This window comes from Ricinus communis, chromosome 6 (assembly GCF_019578655.1).
Source record: "Ricinus communis isolate WT05 ecotype wild-type chromosome 6, ASM1957865v1, whole genome shotgun sequence".
NCBI classification, from domain to species: domain Eukaryota; kingdom Viridiplantae; phylum Streptophyta; class Magnoliopsida; order Malpighiales; family Euphorbiaceae; genus Ricinus; species Ricinus communis.
The window spans coordinates 26,352,016-26,368,899 of record NC_063261.1 but is presented as its reverse complement, the minus strand read 5'-3'; the positions used below and the strand labels follow the sequence as shown (position 1 = coordinate 26,368,899).

General features: G+C 30.2%; 1 protein-coding gene across 1 annotated transcript; it reads left to right on the top strand.

Annotated features, from left to right (window-relative positions):
* Window positions 1–2,273: 2,273 nt before the first annotated feature.
* Window positions 2,274–7,423, top strand: LOC8280793 (serine carboxypeptidase-like 27). The gene is made up of 9 exons (XM_048376142.1): window positions 2,274–3,535; window positions 3,638–3,733; window positions 3,943–4,035; window positions 4,157–4,242; window positions 4,336–4,596; window positions 5,053–5,180; window positions 5,284–5,379; window positions 6,535–6,640; window positions 6,955–7,423. Exons 1-9 carry the CDS (start codon window positions 3,172–3,174, stop codon window positions 7,093–7,095), a joined length of 1,371 nt encoding a protein of 456 aa, XP_048232099.1. The 5' UTR covers window positions 2,274–3,171; the 3' UTR covers window positions 7,096–7,423.
* The last annotated feature ends 9,461 nt before the right edge of the window (window positions 7,424–16,884 follow it).

Here is a 16,884-nt window from a genome sequence, read left to right as displayed (position 1 = left end):
CTCAACTTCTGAGATTTAATAATTCAACATCTTAAAAGTTTTTAGTGTAATCTAAATTCTACTTGTTAGATATGTATATATTTTAACTTTTGATTTAATATAATAGATAGTTAATTTATTAATAACATTTCATCATTTATATTTCTATATGTATTGAATAAAACTATATATGAAAAATATTAAAAAATAAATTAAAATATTTATTAAATTATCTTAAAAATTAAAATAAAGAAATGGGTAAAGTTTTAAGAGTAAAAGAATGTGGATTCGCTAAAGAAAAAGGACAGTGAGTCCATTATGTGGTCCCAAACTTGCTATCAATCACTATGACAACAATTTGATGATGTTTTACCATTACTTTCCAGTAGAAGCAAGCATTAGTACAAAAAGATGATAAAAGGCATAACAGTATCCACTACAAGGAAGAGAAGATCATCATTTAATTACTAAAATAAATCTTCAATTTTGATAGATAATTTGACCAGTTCCTCCTCCATGAACATTTTTATTTTATTTTTTATTCTGTTGGTATCACATAGTAAGGGATAAGGCTGAAAAGCAGAGGATATACAGTTATATATATCTGTTTAAAAGGAAAGGGGCAGATGCAATTATACTCTTTTTCCCTTTTCTTTTCTGTTGCTTACATATAATCTTCAAAAATGAGTAAGGCATATGTAAATTCTATACCTTTCTTTGCCCATTTGCATGGAATTCATGTGAGAAAAGAAATATCAGTAATGATTGTTGCTTTTTTCAAGAACACCAACTTCCAATAAATTAACACTTATATATATTTAGTATTTTATATCTGAGTTGGTGATAATAAGAGCAAATAACTGTACAGATTTGGTATACAATTATTAAGTAATTGTCAATATTATTTATTAACTGAAATATAAATACATTTAAAAATATAAAATAAACTATCATAAAAAATAATTAATTTTACTAAAATAAATAATTTCTTTCTATATTAAAATTATTCACTAAATAATTCTCTTTTGAAAATAATTTATTAACAAGAGAAATAAATGCCTTGGAAAAAGTGAGTTCCACAATAGTGTTTTAAAAGATCGAACCAATTAAGAGTTTGCTCAACAATTCAATTAATTGGATCTGCTCTAATTCATCTAACAAATTTTTTATATATACTCTTTTAATTTTTTTGAATATCTATAATAAAAGGGGTAATTACTTTTTACCTTCCAATGGATTTTTATATATTAAATAAACCCTATACATTTAAAATCAATGGACTAAATTGAAAAATAAAATTATAGTTTGACCTTTAAACTTGTTATTAAATATTAAAATCATCTAAAATTATTTTTTTATCAAATTCAAGTAAATTTTTTATTTTTAATATGGTTTAATTCTAATGTATATCAAAATAATAATATAAATAAATAATCCTAACTATATATATGTATTCTATTTTAATAATTTAAATTAGGTCATATTCTAATTTGATTATATTACTCTAAATATAAATATTTCTACAGTATTTAAGTTTTTAGGATTAAATTATGCTAAAAATTAGAATAAGTAAGAATAATAATTAATTTATTATAAAACTAATTATTACTCCACTAAAATTAATAATTCAACTCTAATATAATAAAATATTTATTTTTGATGAATTTTATATTTTATAAAAGTTTAAGAATTAAATTATAATTTTATTTTTAATTTAGTCTTTTAACTATATTGTTCTTGGATACAGAAAGTTAGTAGGTAATTTTGAAAAAATAGATGAAGAATTTAATATGATAAGCAATTTATATATTGGTGCAAAAATCAGGAAGGAAATACATAATAAAATTTGGTCCAAATGGCCGGTTCAAATAACAAATCTGATCAAACCAACTTTTCAACTTTTTAAAGTTAATTGGAGTGGACTAGCCTTAGGTTCCCGGTTCGGCTAGATAAAACCGCCAATCTGATTCAGCTTTTAAAACACTGCTCCGCACATTGACTCCATTCTTGTAGGAATCACATCCAGTGGTCCACCTCTGCACCAATAAAGTACAGGCCAAGTAACAACTGCTAGTTTTATATATTTACGGAAACCAACTGCTGCTACTGCTATTATTATTACTACAAATATCTTTTTTTTTTTAATTTAATTATTACTACAAATATTTATTCATATAGATACACAGTTAAAACCCTAATGTATATTAATTCTTTGGACCTTCTTTAATCATTCTTTGAATGATAATTCACATTTAATATGGTATTATTAATCATTATTTAATTGGTTGTTGAAGATTCAATCTCAAAGCTATTACCCTTTTTGTTTTTTATTCAATTATATTATTTATAGTTCAAAGAAGACTGAATATTTTGAACACACCCCATGTGCGCCTCTAACCTGTTCGGTGAATTGCCTGATGGACACAAATTAAAAGAAAATAATGATAATATTAATAATAATAAAGTTCTAGCATTGATGGTTACATTGCAGACCATTAAAGACAGATAACAGATTGCATTACATTCATTCTAGCTAGTATCCACACCTCATGCACAACTAATCACAACCATTAGGAGTGTGAATTAAATGCCAATAATAAGCCTTCATTATAAGTGCACACACATTTCTCTTCTATTCTTTTGAGGTCTCTTTCTTAATATACATTCTATTGAGGTATTTTGGGATCTGGGTTTTAATTGTTTTTGTTGTTTCTTGATCTCTAGAAGTATATATAATTTTTTTAGTAGTTTGTTGATAAGTTCCTTTCTAATAATAAGCCCAGAAACAGTTTATGTGATTTCGTGTTAAGGTTGCTTTTGTTTTGTCTGTGTTCTGTTTTTGTTCTTTGTAGCTTCCCTTTTCTCCTCCCTCATTGTTTGTTGTAGTCATTCTTGGAACTTTCTTTGACCAAGTTCTTTGTTTCTTTTTCTTTTTTTTAATCTCTTTTTTGTGTTTCGCATGCTTATATAACATCCAAATGTCTATTCTTTGATGCTCATTGGCTGCTCTCTTTAGTTCTTGTTTTAGTTATGCTAGCATTGACTATCTATCTTACAATCTCTCTTTGGTCAGTGCTTTAGGATTGTGTGATGTAGAATAGATTGTTTAGCAACCCACAAAAGTTTTGGGATTTGTTTTTTCTGTGCCGTGCTTGCTTGATTCTACCATTTTTTTCTTGCTTTGATTGAGCAATGGATAGTTCTTTATTCTATATTCTTTTCCTTTTGTCTCTTTTACTCTATTCCTGTATATCCTCTCCTCTTGAAGATCAAGAGAGAGACAAAATTACATATCTACCTGGACAACCAGCAAATGTAGAATTCAATCAATATTCAGGTTATGTGACTGTGAATCAGCAAGCTGGGAGGGCATTGTTTTACTGGTTGATTGAGTCTCCAGCAAGTCGTCGAGCTGAATCAAGACCACTTATTTTGTGGCTTAATGGTGGGCCCGGTTGCTCTTCTGTTGCTTATGGAGCAGCTGAGGAAATTGGACCCTTTCGCATTAAGCCTGATGGAAAAACTCTTTACTTCAATCCCTATGCTTGGAATAAGTGTATGTGATAATTTATACTATATACAAACTATTATATACCGCCATTACTATTCTTTTTCCGTTCTGATATTTTCCTGTCTATGTTGTGGTTGGAGTTGGCAGTGGCGAATTTGCTATTCCTTGAATCTCCTGCTGGTGTTGGCTTTTCATATACAAACACAACTTCAGATTTGTACAACACGGGTGACCAGAGAACTGGTAATGTTATGTTTGCTTTTTTTTTTTTTTTGCTGTTGAATGTTTTAGTATTAAGTTGGTGAAGATGTTGCTTTGGTATCATATGACATACCACAGATCTGCTGTTCAAATGATTGTTATTGTTATTGTTCTTATCATTATTTTTGGCTCAAACTTAGTTGGTTTGACTTCGGAAATTTTGTTGGAATCTGTATGTTGGGAATTTGCAGCTGAAGATGCATATGAATTTCTAGTCAATTGGTTTGAAAGGTTTCCGCAGTACAAACATAGAGATTTCTACATCGTTGGAGAAAGCTATGCAGGTTATGAAGCGCTTCATAGTCTTTTCTCTTTTTCTTTCACCTTAATTTGTTGATCATGAATTTCTCACTTTAGATATTCATTTCAATAGTGAGGAACTCAAATTCTGAATGTTGGTTTTAGGTCATTATGTTCCTCAGCTGTCTCAAATTGTTCATCAAAAGAACAAGGGAATTCAGAATCCAGTTATAAACTTTAAGGGATTTTTGGTAAGAAATCATAATCCACAGTTTATGGGACTTGAAAGTTGCATGCTTTTAGTTCCCAATGCTTATGGTACGAGTAAACATTTTTCCCTTTAGGTGGGAAATGCAGTCACTGATGATTACCATGATTATGTTGGCACCTTTGAGTACTGGTGGACGCATGGTTTAATTTCTGATTCTACCTATAAAACTTTGCGTGACACCTGCAATTTTGAGTCCTCTCTGCATCCATCAGCGGAATGCATCAAGGCTCTCTACCTTGCGGAGCTGGAGCAGGGAAATATTGATCCATATAGCATTTTCACTCGGCCATGCAATAGTACGGCATCGCTCAGGCGCAACTTAAGGGGTCATTATGTAAGCTCTCACCGTACTTTCAATCTCAAAATCAACTTAATTAAGGAGTTTTGACTGTCGACCAAAGTTCAAAAACAGCACAACTTAGACCTGCAAGAGAAGTCTGCAAATAGTTTAAATATTTTTTTGTGACTTCTTAAAAACTTAAAAATTGATAATTGTGGATGTTTAAAGTACAATCTGTTAGTAAAATTTGTGGTTCTTAAGGTTGTTGATCGTTAAGTAAGGTTCCCAGCTATAAGGTGTGGGTCCACTCAAATGTTACAGCTGCTACATTGGTCAGTTGGATCATTTGATCTGATTAGAAGTCTCGGCCATGCGTTTTGAAATGAAAATGAATGGACTAGAATTTATCTGTATTCTTGCATTTACTGTGTGCATACTTATTAGTCTGGACATTACTTGTCTAATCTCAATCTGTGTTTAGATCACGTTCATTTGTATTTTTAAACTCAGCCCTGGATGTCCAGAGCATATGATCCCTGCACTGAGAGGTATTCTATAGTGTACTTCAACCGCCCAGAAGTTCAGAAGGCAATCCATGCAAATGTAACTGGGATCCTGTACGAATGGAAAACATGCAGGTGCATATTTCATGCATATGTTTTAGAGACTTTTTTTTTTTCTTTTTTTTTTTTCCCCTTATGTTCTAGTATCATTTTTTGACTAAATCAGTATTCTTCACAGTGATATTGTTGGAAACTACTGGGCAGATTCTCCACTTTCTATGCTTCCTATATACAAAGAACTTATTGCTGCTGGTCTGAAGATATGGGTTTTCAGGTATGTCCCCATCTTCACTTTTTTCCTCTGCTCCCGGCTTTGTCTATAAAATTGGTCTAGATATCTGAAAACTTGGTTCAGCAATGTTTGTGGTAGTCATACTATGTCAGTAATTATAGACACATTTTTCAAAATCCTTGGATTCTGGGCTAGGATGCAATCAGGGTTTCCTTTCGCAATTCAGAAACAGTTGTTGAAAGTCTCACTACCTTGTAAGCCTCTGTTGGGAAACAGTTAAAAGTCATTTTCTTAAACCATTAAAAGATGCGCTACCAAATTTTTAGTACATGGAATGAGAGGTTAGGTTCATGGCCTAATTTATATCCCTATAGCCCCCCACCTCAGGTTGTGGAAAATGCTTAGGCCTTCCAACGCCCTATGTTTGTCTTTTGTTTGGTGTTTGAAATCATTGATTTTTCTTTTGTAACTTTTGGTTTTATATAACTAGATTTCTTTCTTAACATTGTTTATTTCTATTCATCTTACAGAGTAATAGGATCATTGACAGGGTAGGATGGATAAAATCATGTAACTGACACTAATTAGTTGGGTGTGAACAACCATCCAGGCTAGATATAGAAGCCTAGTGGGAATTTTTCTTTTAAATGCTTCTAATTTTCACTGAATATTCTCCTTACATGGCTGGGTTACTTATTTTCTGTAGATGTAGTTTGAGAAATATGAATGATTTTTGTCGTTCTATATTAGCTGAGAAGCATCTTTTGTTATAAGGCAGGTACCTCTTTTGTTTGGTGGAAGTACATGAACCATGTTAACCTTCTTGAATAGGGGCATTTAGGTCACTATGCAAGATAATATTTAGAAAACTTGACCGTAAATATGATGCATAAATTTCATAGGATATAATACGAATAAAACATAAAGTGTTGTCTGTTTATAAGCTATAAAAGCTCTATTTTTCTGATGCAATATTCTTAGATTTTTAGCATTAATGACAAATATTCTTTGTAATGCCGTAAAAGAAGTCAGCTGTTATTGTTTCTAATTCAGGATTTGCCTAGCATTTTCTTTTTGAAGCTTCAGTTAGCATTTTTCTATTTTTAGCATCAACCAACATCTTTCAGATTTAATTGCTTTTCTTGATTTAATATACGTTGGTGTGTAATGATGAATTCTGTTGAAATCTTTCTCCAGTGGAGACACTGATGCAGTGGTTCCTGTAACTGCAACCCGATACTCCATTGATGCATTGAAGCTACCAACTGTTACCAACTGGTATCCATGGTATGATAATGGAAAGGTATGTGAGTACATATATCAATTTCTGCATCTAGCTTATTTTCCTTGCATCATGTTAATGACCCATGAAATGATAACTGATTTTGGACTAAATTAGTGGGAATTTGGGCCTTTCTTATGTTTGATGTCATAGAACGTTGGCTTTTTGTTCTTCCCTTTTCTGGTTCAAGTGATAGGGGTATCCTCAGGCTAGATTGCACTCCCCCATATCAGTTTGGTGGATTTAGGCAGGACTTTCTTCTTGGTGATACATTTATATAACAATTTCCACTAAAAGTAATGATCTCTCATCAACCAGCTTAATTTCTGTTACAGGTTGGTGGATGGAGCCAAGTATACAAAGGACTAACTTTAGTAACAATAACTGGAGCAGGACATGAGGTCCCACTCCATCGCCCTCGACAAGCTTTCATTCTTTTCAGGTCTTTTTTGGAGAACAAGCCAATGCCTAGCTAAATCTCATTGATTCACTTAAATCTCGAATGAATAAAAATATACAGATTATAGAATTATTTGTATACAAGGAATCTGCAGGCAAAAGAATAAAAGAAGCACTCCTCTCGAGTGCTCTACCAATCATTCTCAACTCCATTTCTATGTCTTGAAGCTGTAGAATATTCATAGGAGGGGCATTGATTCTTTATAGGTCTTAAATTATTGAAGTTGCTGTATCTCTTCCCCCAACTATTTGATCATTCTTCTGTAGGACTTTACCCATTTTGCAAGCATTTCATATGTAATTGAATTTATTGTAAGTGTTCGTTATTTTGTATCATTTTTACTATCTCTGTTGTCTTATTTTTAACAGTAGTAATTGGATTGATTAATGTCCAAAATGCACCCAATAATAACATATATTGTTAGAGTTCTTTATGTTTTCTTTTTCAAAAAAAAAAAAGAAAAAAAAAGAAAAGAAATTAAAGTTACTGTGTATACTAAATTCCAAACCTAATGAAGAGAAGAACTGAAAACTAATCTAATAGACAACAAAAGAAAAAAGAATGTAGAATAAATATTTTTCTTTATTACTTGCATTTAAAATTATGAGAGTATACCGGTAGAGCAAATATGATTATGATGATTATAGCAGTGGAAAGAACTTCAAATTTAGATTATTATTATTATTTTTTTTTCATTTTGATTGTTATTTATCTTTGATTGTTAGGTTATCTCTTTTTCTAAACAGTAAATGTGTTTTATTAAATGGCCCAATATTTATAAAAATCCAATCCTTTGTGTAAATTTATTTTTTTAACTAAATCTTTTAAAATTGTCAATTTATCCACCAATTGATCTAATGAATATAATTTTGGCTACTTTTATATTTCAGTTAAAATTGAATGACATAAAGACTGACGTGTAATCTGAGTAATTTAAAATGTAGGAACCCAATGACATTTCAGGTAAACCAACTAACTCACATAAATTAGCCTAACCTTACACATCCTTTGTTTATCCAACTGCTTTTTCCTTCATTTTCTCAAACATCTGATATGCATTATTTAATAGTTCATTATTCTTCAAGAATTTTCTATATAAATCTCTCAACAAACTGTTCATTATCTTCTCCTCATCCTCAAAACCATTTCTAACAATTTCCTCATAAACTCGAATCATCGTTACAAATTATGAAGCAATGCGTTATTGCTTATATAAGGTCTAATAGATACACAAACACTTGAACTTATAAATTTTAGTAAGATAATCCTCTATATTTTAAACTTGACCTATTAAACACTTCTACTTGACAAATTTCTAATCCATAAACACATAAAAGCTTGAAAGTTAGAAACAAATATACACGCGCTGACTCATTTAATTTAATCAGACATGTAGGTTTACATTACTGAGTTTGATAGACGCATACGATTTTTTTTTCTCTTTCTCCCAACTAAAAATATCATAGTCCATCCTTAGTAAATCCTCTTTGAACTTGAACTGCAATAATTGAAGCATGACACATAATTATGCACTTGCATTATAATCTACAAGCTGCATCCAAACACCCAGACTTTCTATACAAGTTAAAAAGAGCATCAACAATTTTCACTTTCAAAATTGTACCTAATTTCACTGCAAACCCATGAATATACTTGCCCATATCAAGAGCTCCATCATCAATGCAAGCTGAAAGCAGAGCTATAAATATAACCTCACTGGATTTCAAATTCATTTAATATTTCATCTTGAAATACACATTTAAGTAATTATCCAAATTCTCTTTATGCGGAAACCTAGAAATTAGAGAATTCTAGGAGGCCAAGTCCTTCTCAAGCAATTTATGGAATACATTATGTGTGTCTTTTATGCATTCCAAACGAATATAAGCAATACACAAATTGACGACCAATAAAACCATGATTGTAGCTTAAGGATTTAATTACTCTGCTATAAAGCACCACAAGATAAAAGTCGAAGTACAAGAGGTTATATAATTGATTAGAGCTGAAATAAGGAGTTTGAATTTGGGCATTAGAGCGAGGATAGAAAATGAGGCCTTATAAAAGGCTATCATTCTTGAGCTGATAAACTTGAATAAAACCCTAAAAAAATGAAAAGAAGAAGAAGAAGATGAAAATGAAGAATTTGATGATATTTGTTCAAAAAACATAATAGATCTGTTTTACCGCAACGTCATATTATAGAAAAAGACCTCACTCTCTTGAAAGAATTTGATATTACGCGTTTTGCCAAGTAAGCTATCAAATATTTATGTGTTAGGCAATTATTGAGTTTAGATGTCTAATAGGTCAAACTCAAAGTATAAAGAGTTACTTGACTAAAAGTTACAAGTACAAGTGTCTAAATACTTATTCAGCCCTAATAATAGTCAAGCATATAATTTCTCTTCATTTTTTTTAGCACGCCAATTCCCTGCAATAGCCTCCCTTCTTTGCTATTCCATCAATCGAGAGTATTAAAAATAACAACTTTTGGTGTCAGACCCATATCTATGGCTTTATTTAGCAACTGCATTGCCTCTTATGATCTATCCACTTTGCAAAAACTATCCACCATAATTGTGTATGTATAAAAATATGGTTCTATAGATGATTTCTTTATATCTTCCAAAAAGTTCAGATGCTTTTTCTATTTTCCCTACATAATATAATCCTTTTCAATAAGCAATTGCATGTTTGAACATTTGGTTGGCATCCAATTTTGTTCATCACATCAATAACTTCATAAACTTTCTGTAATTTACCATTTCTGCAAAATGAATTAATCAATACAGTGAATGTTACTATAAAAAATAAAAATGAACTAGATGAGTAAAACCCACTGATCAATATGCACCAACGGCATTGTTAGTAGCACAACTTCAATTTTTCTTGTTATCCATGAATTTTATGACCAACCCAAACCATCTAAGGATTCTAGCTCTATGAAATCCATTGATTTGATATGGGTTTTAAGGGTAGTTTATCTGTGGTTAAATTAACTTAGACAAGTTAGTTTGTTTAACTAATGTGGCATTAAGATCCTACATTTTAAATTAATTAGACATTATATGTCTTACATGCCAGTTTTCATGTTATTCAATTTTGACCAAAATGTAAAATTGTCAAAATTGCACTTATTAAACCAATTCATGAATAAATTGACAATTTTAAAAAATCTAATCAAAATAGTAAATTCACACAAAAGATTGGATTTTTATAATTATTAGGCCTTATTAAATTGATACATACAAAAGGTGACATGTTAAGTTTATGGGTGCAAAAAGATATAAAATTATATTCTTTATTAGTAGGCACTAAATTAAAATTATCTTTCTATGCTTAGGTTATGACAAAGGCTCAACCATAAAAGATATATTTTACGCTGAAAAATGTAAGAACATGTTTGGTTGAAAGTTAGGAATGGAAAAGAATGAAAATAAAAATTATTATCTTTTATATATTCTTTAATTCGATGGAGAATGAAAAACTATTTATAATTAGTTTAATTTAATTTTTTTAAGAATAAAATTAAAAATTCATCCCTAAAATAAATTGAGGAACAAATAATTCACGTTTAAAATAATTTTTAATTAATTAAATATCGATAATAATTTTTTTTAATTTCTATCCTATTCTATTTTTTAAGAGTAATGCTAATATTTGCCTTAATTCTTACTTATTGTGTAACACCCGGAATTTTTATATATTTAATAATGAATTTTTATTTAAGTTAATTTTAGCTTCATTATTATTGGGTTTAATTTGAAATGATTTAATGAAAAATTTAATATTAATCAAATAAATGAGTTATTTTCTATACCCAATTAGTTTGAAATTTTAAGAAATTATTCAAGTAAATTATTTGAGAAATGATTATATTTTGGTTATTCAATTTTTTTTCCAAATGCATATTTATATAAGTAAAATTATATATTGGAAAATTATGGTAGAATTGTAAAGGATGTTTATAAAAGAATTTTGGGAAAATTGGTATTATAATTGATTAGTAGTATTAAATTTTAAGTTGGAAATTGATTATTTAATTTAATTGTGTGTTAGGACTAAATTGGAAATTTATTTTGGAATAAGGATTAAAAGTATAATTTTATTTTTGTGAGGGTTTAATGGAAATTTGTGAGTTGGTATTTTCGTAAATAAATATGTCGGTCAGGGGTATTTTTGTAATTGTGTATTTTCAATAATTCGGATTTGGCCCAAATTAAATAGTTAGGGGCTTAATTGAAAGGTTAAAAATAAGTTTGGGGGTCAAATTAGAATTCTGCGGGATGAAATTGTAAGTAATTAAGAAAGTTGAGGGACCAAGTTGTAATAAGGAAAAGTTCGAGGGCCTAATGTCGATATTGAAAGAAAGAAAAGAAGGATCGGGGAAGGAAGAGAGGAAGAGAGAGAGAGAGAGAAGAAGGAGGAGGCGTCGGCCGGCCGGGCCGAGCCTTGGCCGCCGCGGCGGGGTCATTGATCTGTGCCGATCGACTCCTCTTGGCCTCGGCTTTGTTTTGGCGGCCGAATCGGAAGATCCGGTGGAAAGAGAAAATGGTGGCAGCCGGCATTTTTGGGTTTTTCCGGCGAGATCCGGCGGAGGATGGACGATCGGAGGGCATATCCCGACTCTCCTCTGCTCAAGCTTCGCGATGGCACTAGTTTCGTGGCGATCGGGCTTCGTTTGCAAATCGACGGCCGTGATCGTTCGCAAATCTCTCCGGATGGTCGGGTGTCAGATCGGAAAATCAGAAGCGGGGATCGTCATCAGCGCGTCGTTGTGAGTCCGATGGTGTGTTCGGATCGTCGATCGGACTCCGGCGGCCGGAGGCGAGTCGACCGAGCGATCGAGCGTCTCGGTAATTTTCTTTGGCCCGTTAATTTTAGAAATTCTTGGTTTAATTGTGTCTATTGGATTATATTGTGAATTTGATGATATTGTGAGTCAAAAATAATTGTCCTTCGGTTACTGCCTTGTGTTTTGTCGCGTGGCGAGTCGGAAATAGTGAAGTTTGAGGACCCGACTCCCGTTGTTTAAATTGTTGGATATTTAGAGTGTTTCTGGCAGGTCCTGGACCCGTTTTTACGGGGGGTAATGTTCGTGTTGTAAGGGAGGTTCTGCCGGATTTTCGGTAGAATTCTCCTGAGTCGAGATTCTTAGACAGTCAGTCATAGGAATCTAGACCTACGATCTATTGTAATTGTTTCATCGTTTTGATAAATTGTTTTCCGTGACTAGATTGTCAGTTCGTTCGGCTCGCTCCTACCGAGGCACCGGAGCAGAGCTAGGAGGTCGCCAAACCTGTGAGTTAAAGTCATATATCGCTTACGCACGTGTCATGTATAAAATTTGATTTGCTACTGTGAATATTTATTTGCAATTTCAATTTTTCATTTAATTATTATTATTATCATTTGCATGATGCTTTTAATTACTATTTAAATATATTTTTCCTTTATTACCAATTTTAATATTGCATGATGACTCAAGATGGGACGGCAGTAGAACATAGGAGTTGGATGAGTGTCCCAATATAATCTGAGAGAGATAGGGAAAGGGTAAAGAGGTAAAAATTTTAAGAAAGAAAGATTAGGACCTGCCCTGGTCGAGCATCGCTCTCTAGGCTTAGTAGAGTGTGGTTGCCGGAGTAAAGGTCCCTGGTCGAGCATTGCTCTCTGGGCATCGGCTTATTTGGAAATTTAAGTGACCAGACTGGAGGTAAGGTCCCTGGTCGAGCTAAGCTCTCTGGGCGCCAGTCTTATTGGATAAGAGAGCCGAAAGGCTAAGGCTGAGAGTTAAGTGACCGGACTGGAGGTAAGGTCCCTGGTCGAGCTTTGCTCTCTGGGCGCCAGTCCTGTTGGAATGAGAGGTTGAGATGATAGAGTTGAGGTTAGTTGAGACATAAGTGTTGAAATAATCGAGATTTTAGAGTTGGGATTAGAGTTCTACTGAAGTACTCCGTCCCGTTGCATGTGGAATAATTTTTGTTTAAGCATGGCATGACACATATGTTTTAACATGACACGTATGGTTCGCGTGATTTATTAATTATTTTAAAATTAAATAAGGTGACATTGAGATATTTGAAACTGTTATAGATATATGATTTTAACTCACTCTCGAGACTGACAGTCTCTATTTACTGTTTTTCAGATTCGTGACTGTTAGTTCTCTCGCGACTCTTATTCAGTAACCCGACTCCTTCATCATTGGGTGATGTATTTAATTTGGTATGTAAATTGGCAAATCTTAGATTCTCCGCAGTAGTAATAGTAGATGTATCAGTTGTAAATTTTCTGAGTTTCAAGTCTCGCCTAGTTTTTCTGGCAGACCGAAGTATTTATGTAGAATGTAGCTATTAAGATAATTTATGGTTTTAATAATATTAATTTGAGATGAGATTTGTTTAAATCAGTGAGTGTCAGGCTTACTACGGGTTTCGGTGGCCTTACGCCTACCCATTCCCTAGTGCCGGTCACGGGCCCACGGGTGGGGTCGTGACATATTGTATATAATATATTTACTAAACTATTTTTTAATATTTTGAAGTGAAAGAACAATTTTGTAAAAATATTATATGCCATATTAAGTGGGGAAGAGTTGTGACAAATATTAATAGAATATTTAACTTTTTCATTTTTCACCGATTAAACCAACCCTAACCCTATATTTGCAAAAATATAGGAAAGAAATAGAGAAGAGAAATAAATAAAATTTTATTTTCCTTTTTATGTTTGGATAAAGAAGGAAAATAAAGAATGAAAATTTGGTATCTAAAATAAGATTTCAACTTTTGCAGTGTACTTTTTCTTATTTAATGAATTATTAGAAAGGGAAGATAGTAATCTAAACTATTTTCTTTCTACTTTTTTTCTATTTTGGAGAGAAAATAATTTTATGGGATCATAAAATATTTTATCTTCTTTACTTTTGAAGAATTTTCATGGTGTATAATTTTTTGAGATTTTTTTACGGTCAAAATAATTTCTTTTTTGTTTATATAACTTTTTTTAGAATTTTGTTCGAGAAAAGATGCCAAAAGTATATCTATAAAATATCCGAAAGATATTTTTTAAAAAATTTATATTATTGTGACTTTAATTTTTATTTTATATTATATATATATTTTTTTAGAATTTCGTGAGATAAAAGATACAAAAAATACACTCAAAAGATATCAAAAGAAAAAGAAACTAAAAGTATACTGATAAGATACAAAATAATGTTATTTTTAATTTATATTATTATGAATTCAATTATTATTTTATATTTTCTTTTCGTCAGAAAAAGATACAAAAGATATACTTAATGATATTGAAAGTCTATTTTATTTTAATTTGTATTATTATAAATTTATCTTTTATAATTTCGTCTGAAAAAAGATGCTAAAAATATACTTGTAAGATATTGAAATAATATTATTTTAATTTTTATTACTATGAAATCAGCCAAATCAAGTAGATTTTATCGTTTTTATTTTATATCTTTATGGTTGTTATTCATGAATTGAATAATATTATATATTTTTTTATAGTAATTAATGTGTTTTGATAATATGAAGATGTGTGTTTTAAAAAATATACCATAATATACTAAATATAGTTTAAAAATATATGAAGATATAATTAAAATTAAATTAAAAAATATATTTAACGGTGATAAAAATATACTAAAAGACTATCAATAACATATCAAAAGAATATTATAATACAGTTTTAAAAATATCGTATAAATAATTTTTTTAAATCATAAAAAAATCTTTAAAAGAAAATCATAAAAATAGAATTTGTCGCACTTTTCAATAAATCTATAAAAGTTCCTTTATTTTTCTTCCTCTCAATCTTGTTTTCATTATCCAAACGAGTGATACTTTTCTCTTCCCCCTCTTGTTTTCCTCTTTCACTTTGTTTTCCAAACATAGTCTAAACGAGTGACTCTTGATATAGATCAAAAAGGTGCTTTGGTACCGGACCAACGCCCTTTCATGCTACATCGATAGTATTGATTCTTTGAATTTTGCTTTGCTCCATTATTCTCTTTATGATTCTTCCACTTGTGGTGAAGATATATATTATTATTTATACCACTACGATTGTTGTCATAATCTTGGTTACGTCATCGACCACTATTTTTTTTCGTCCTCTTCCTCATTCATGCCCAACATTATTATATGTTGTCTCATTCACTTCAAGAAATATAGCAGAACCATTTGAACGACTTTCATGATTTTTTTAATAAGACCTAATTATTTTGCTTAACAACAAGAAGACATGAAAATAATTCAGAATATTTCTTAAAATCTTTTCTTTTCGATATTGCTATTGCAGGAGCATATTTGAAGAATGAAAAGTAGTGAATGTCTTCTCTAACATATCGTGGTCAATAATATTTTCTCCACATAATTATAAATTCTGAAAACTGTAGAATTATATTTACATATAATTTTGATATCTTGCAATGCATCCATTCATAACAAGCCTTTAGAAGGATGATTGATGATGATCATATATTTCTTTTAAATTTTTTGAAAGAACTAATGGATCTTTAACTGTCAAATATTCAAGTCCTTCAAGAAGATGATGATAAAGAAAAAAAAAATATAGCCTTAGCATGATTTTATTGACATTCTTGATTTCCATCTTTGATTATGTTTCCAAGACCTATAGCATCAAAATATTTCAGCATCTAATATTCATGACAAATAATTCTTCTAAAGAATAATATATTTAGTTCTTCATGAACATAAAATATTAATTCTTTAATAAATTAGGATACTAGATTTCAGGATACTTTATTCTTCAGGAACTCATAGTCAAAATTCTTCAGGAATCTATACTTTAGTTATTTATTTAATTAGTTCTACATGAACTAAAATTTATAATGCAAGTTCTTCAGGAACTAAAATTTATAATACAAGTTATTCAGGAACTATAACTAATATCAGATAATATATCTATAATAATGATCAAATAAAACTACGATCCTACGAAGTATGCAAATAAAATTACAATTGCAACATAAACTAGTATTTAGTTAAAACTAAGAAATTTAATAGAGATTCAAACACCACAAAACTAAAATAAAAAATAGGTGTTTTATAGTCAATAGGACTACCAAAATGGATTATTGTGAATTTAATAATGAATTCAATAAAAGATAAAATATAGCCTCATTAATTTTTTTTTATAAAGAATATAGAAAGAAAAAATAACCCTACATCGAATTTTATTTTAAGCAATCATGCTAATAATGTGTTGTGAAATAAAAAATAAGAATAACGAGTGTTGTAAAATAAAAAACAAGAACAAACAAAATAAAGAGAGAAGAAAGAGTAATTTTTCTATACATATATATATATATATGTATTTATATGTGTATCATTCCATTGATTGTAATACCTATTTATAGGTATAAAGTGTAACACTCGGAATTTTTATATATTTAATAATGAGTTTTTATTTAAGTTAATTTTAGCTTTATTTTTATTCGGTTTAATTGGAATGATTTAAATATAAATTTTGAATTTTTTTGTTAGACAAACAAATGAGTTATTTTCCATATCCAATTAGTTTGATTTTTTAAGGAGTTAATTAAATAAATTATTTGAGGAATAAATTATATTTTTATTTGGTTATTCAAAATTTTTCCAAATGTATATATGTATATAAATAAAACTATATATTGAAAAATTATGATAGAAATTGTGAGGGATGTTTATAAAAGAATTTTGGGGAAAATTGGTATTATAATTGATTAGTAGTATTAAATTTTGAGTTGGAAATTGATTATTTAATTTAATTGTGT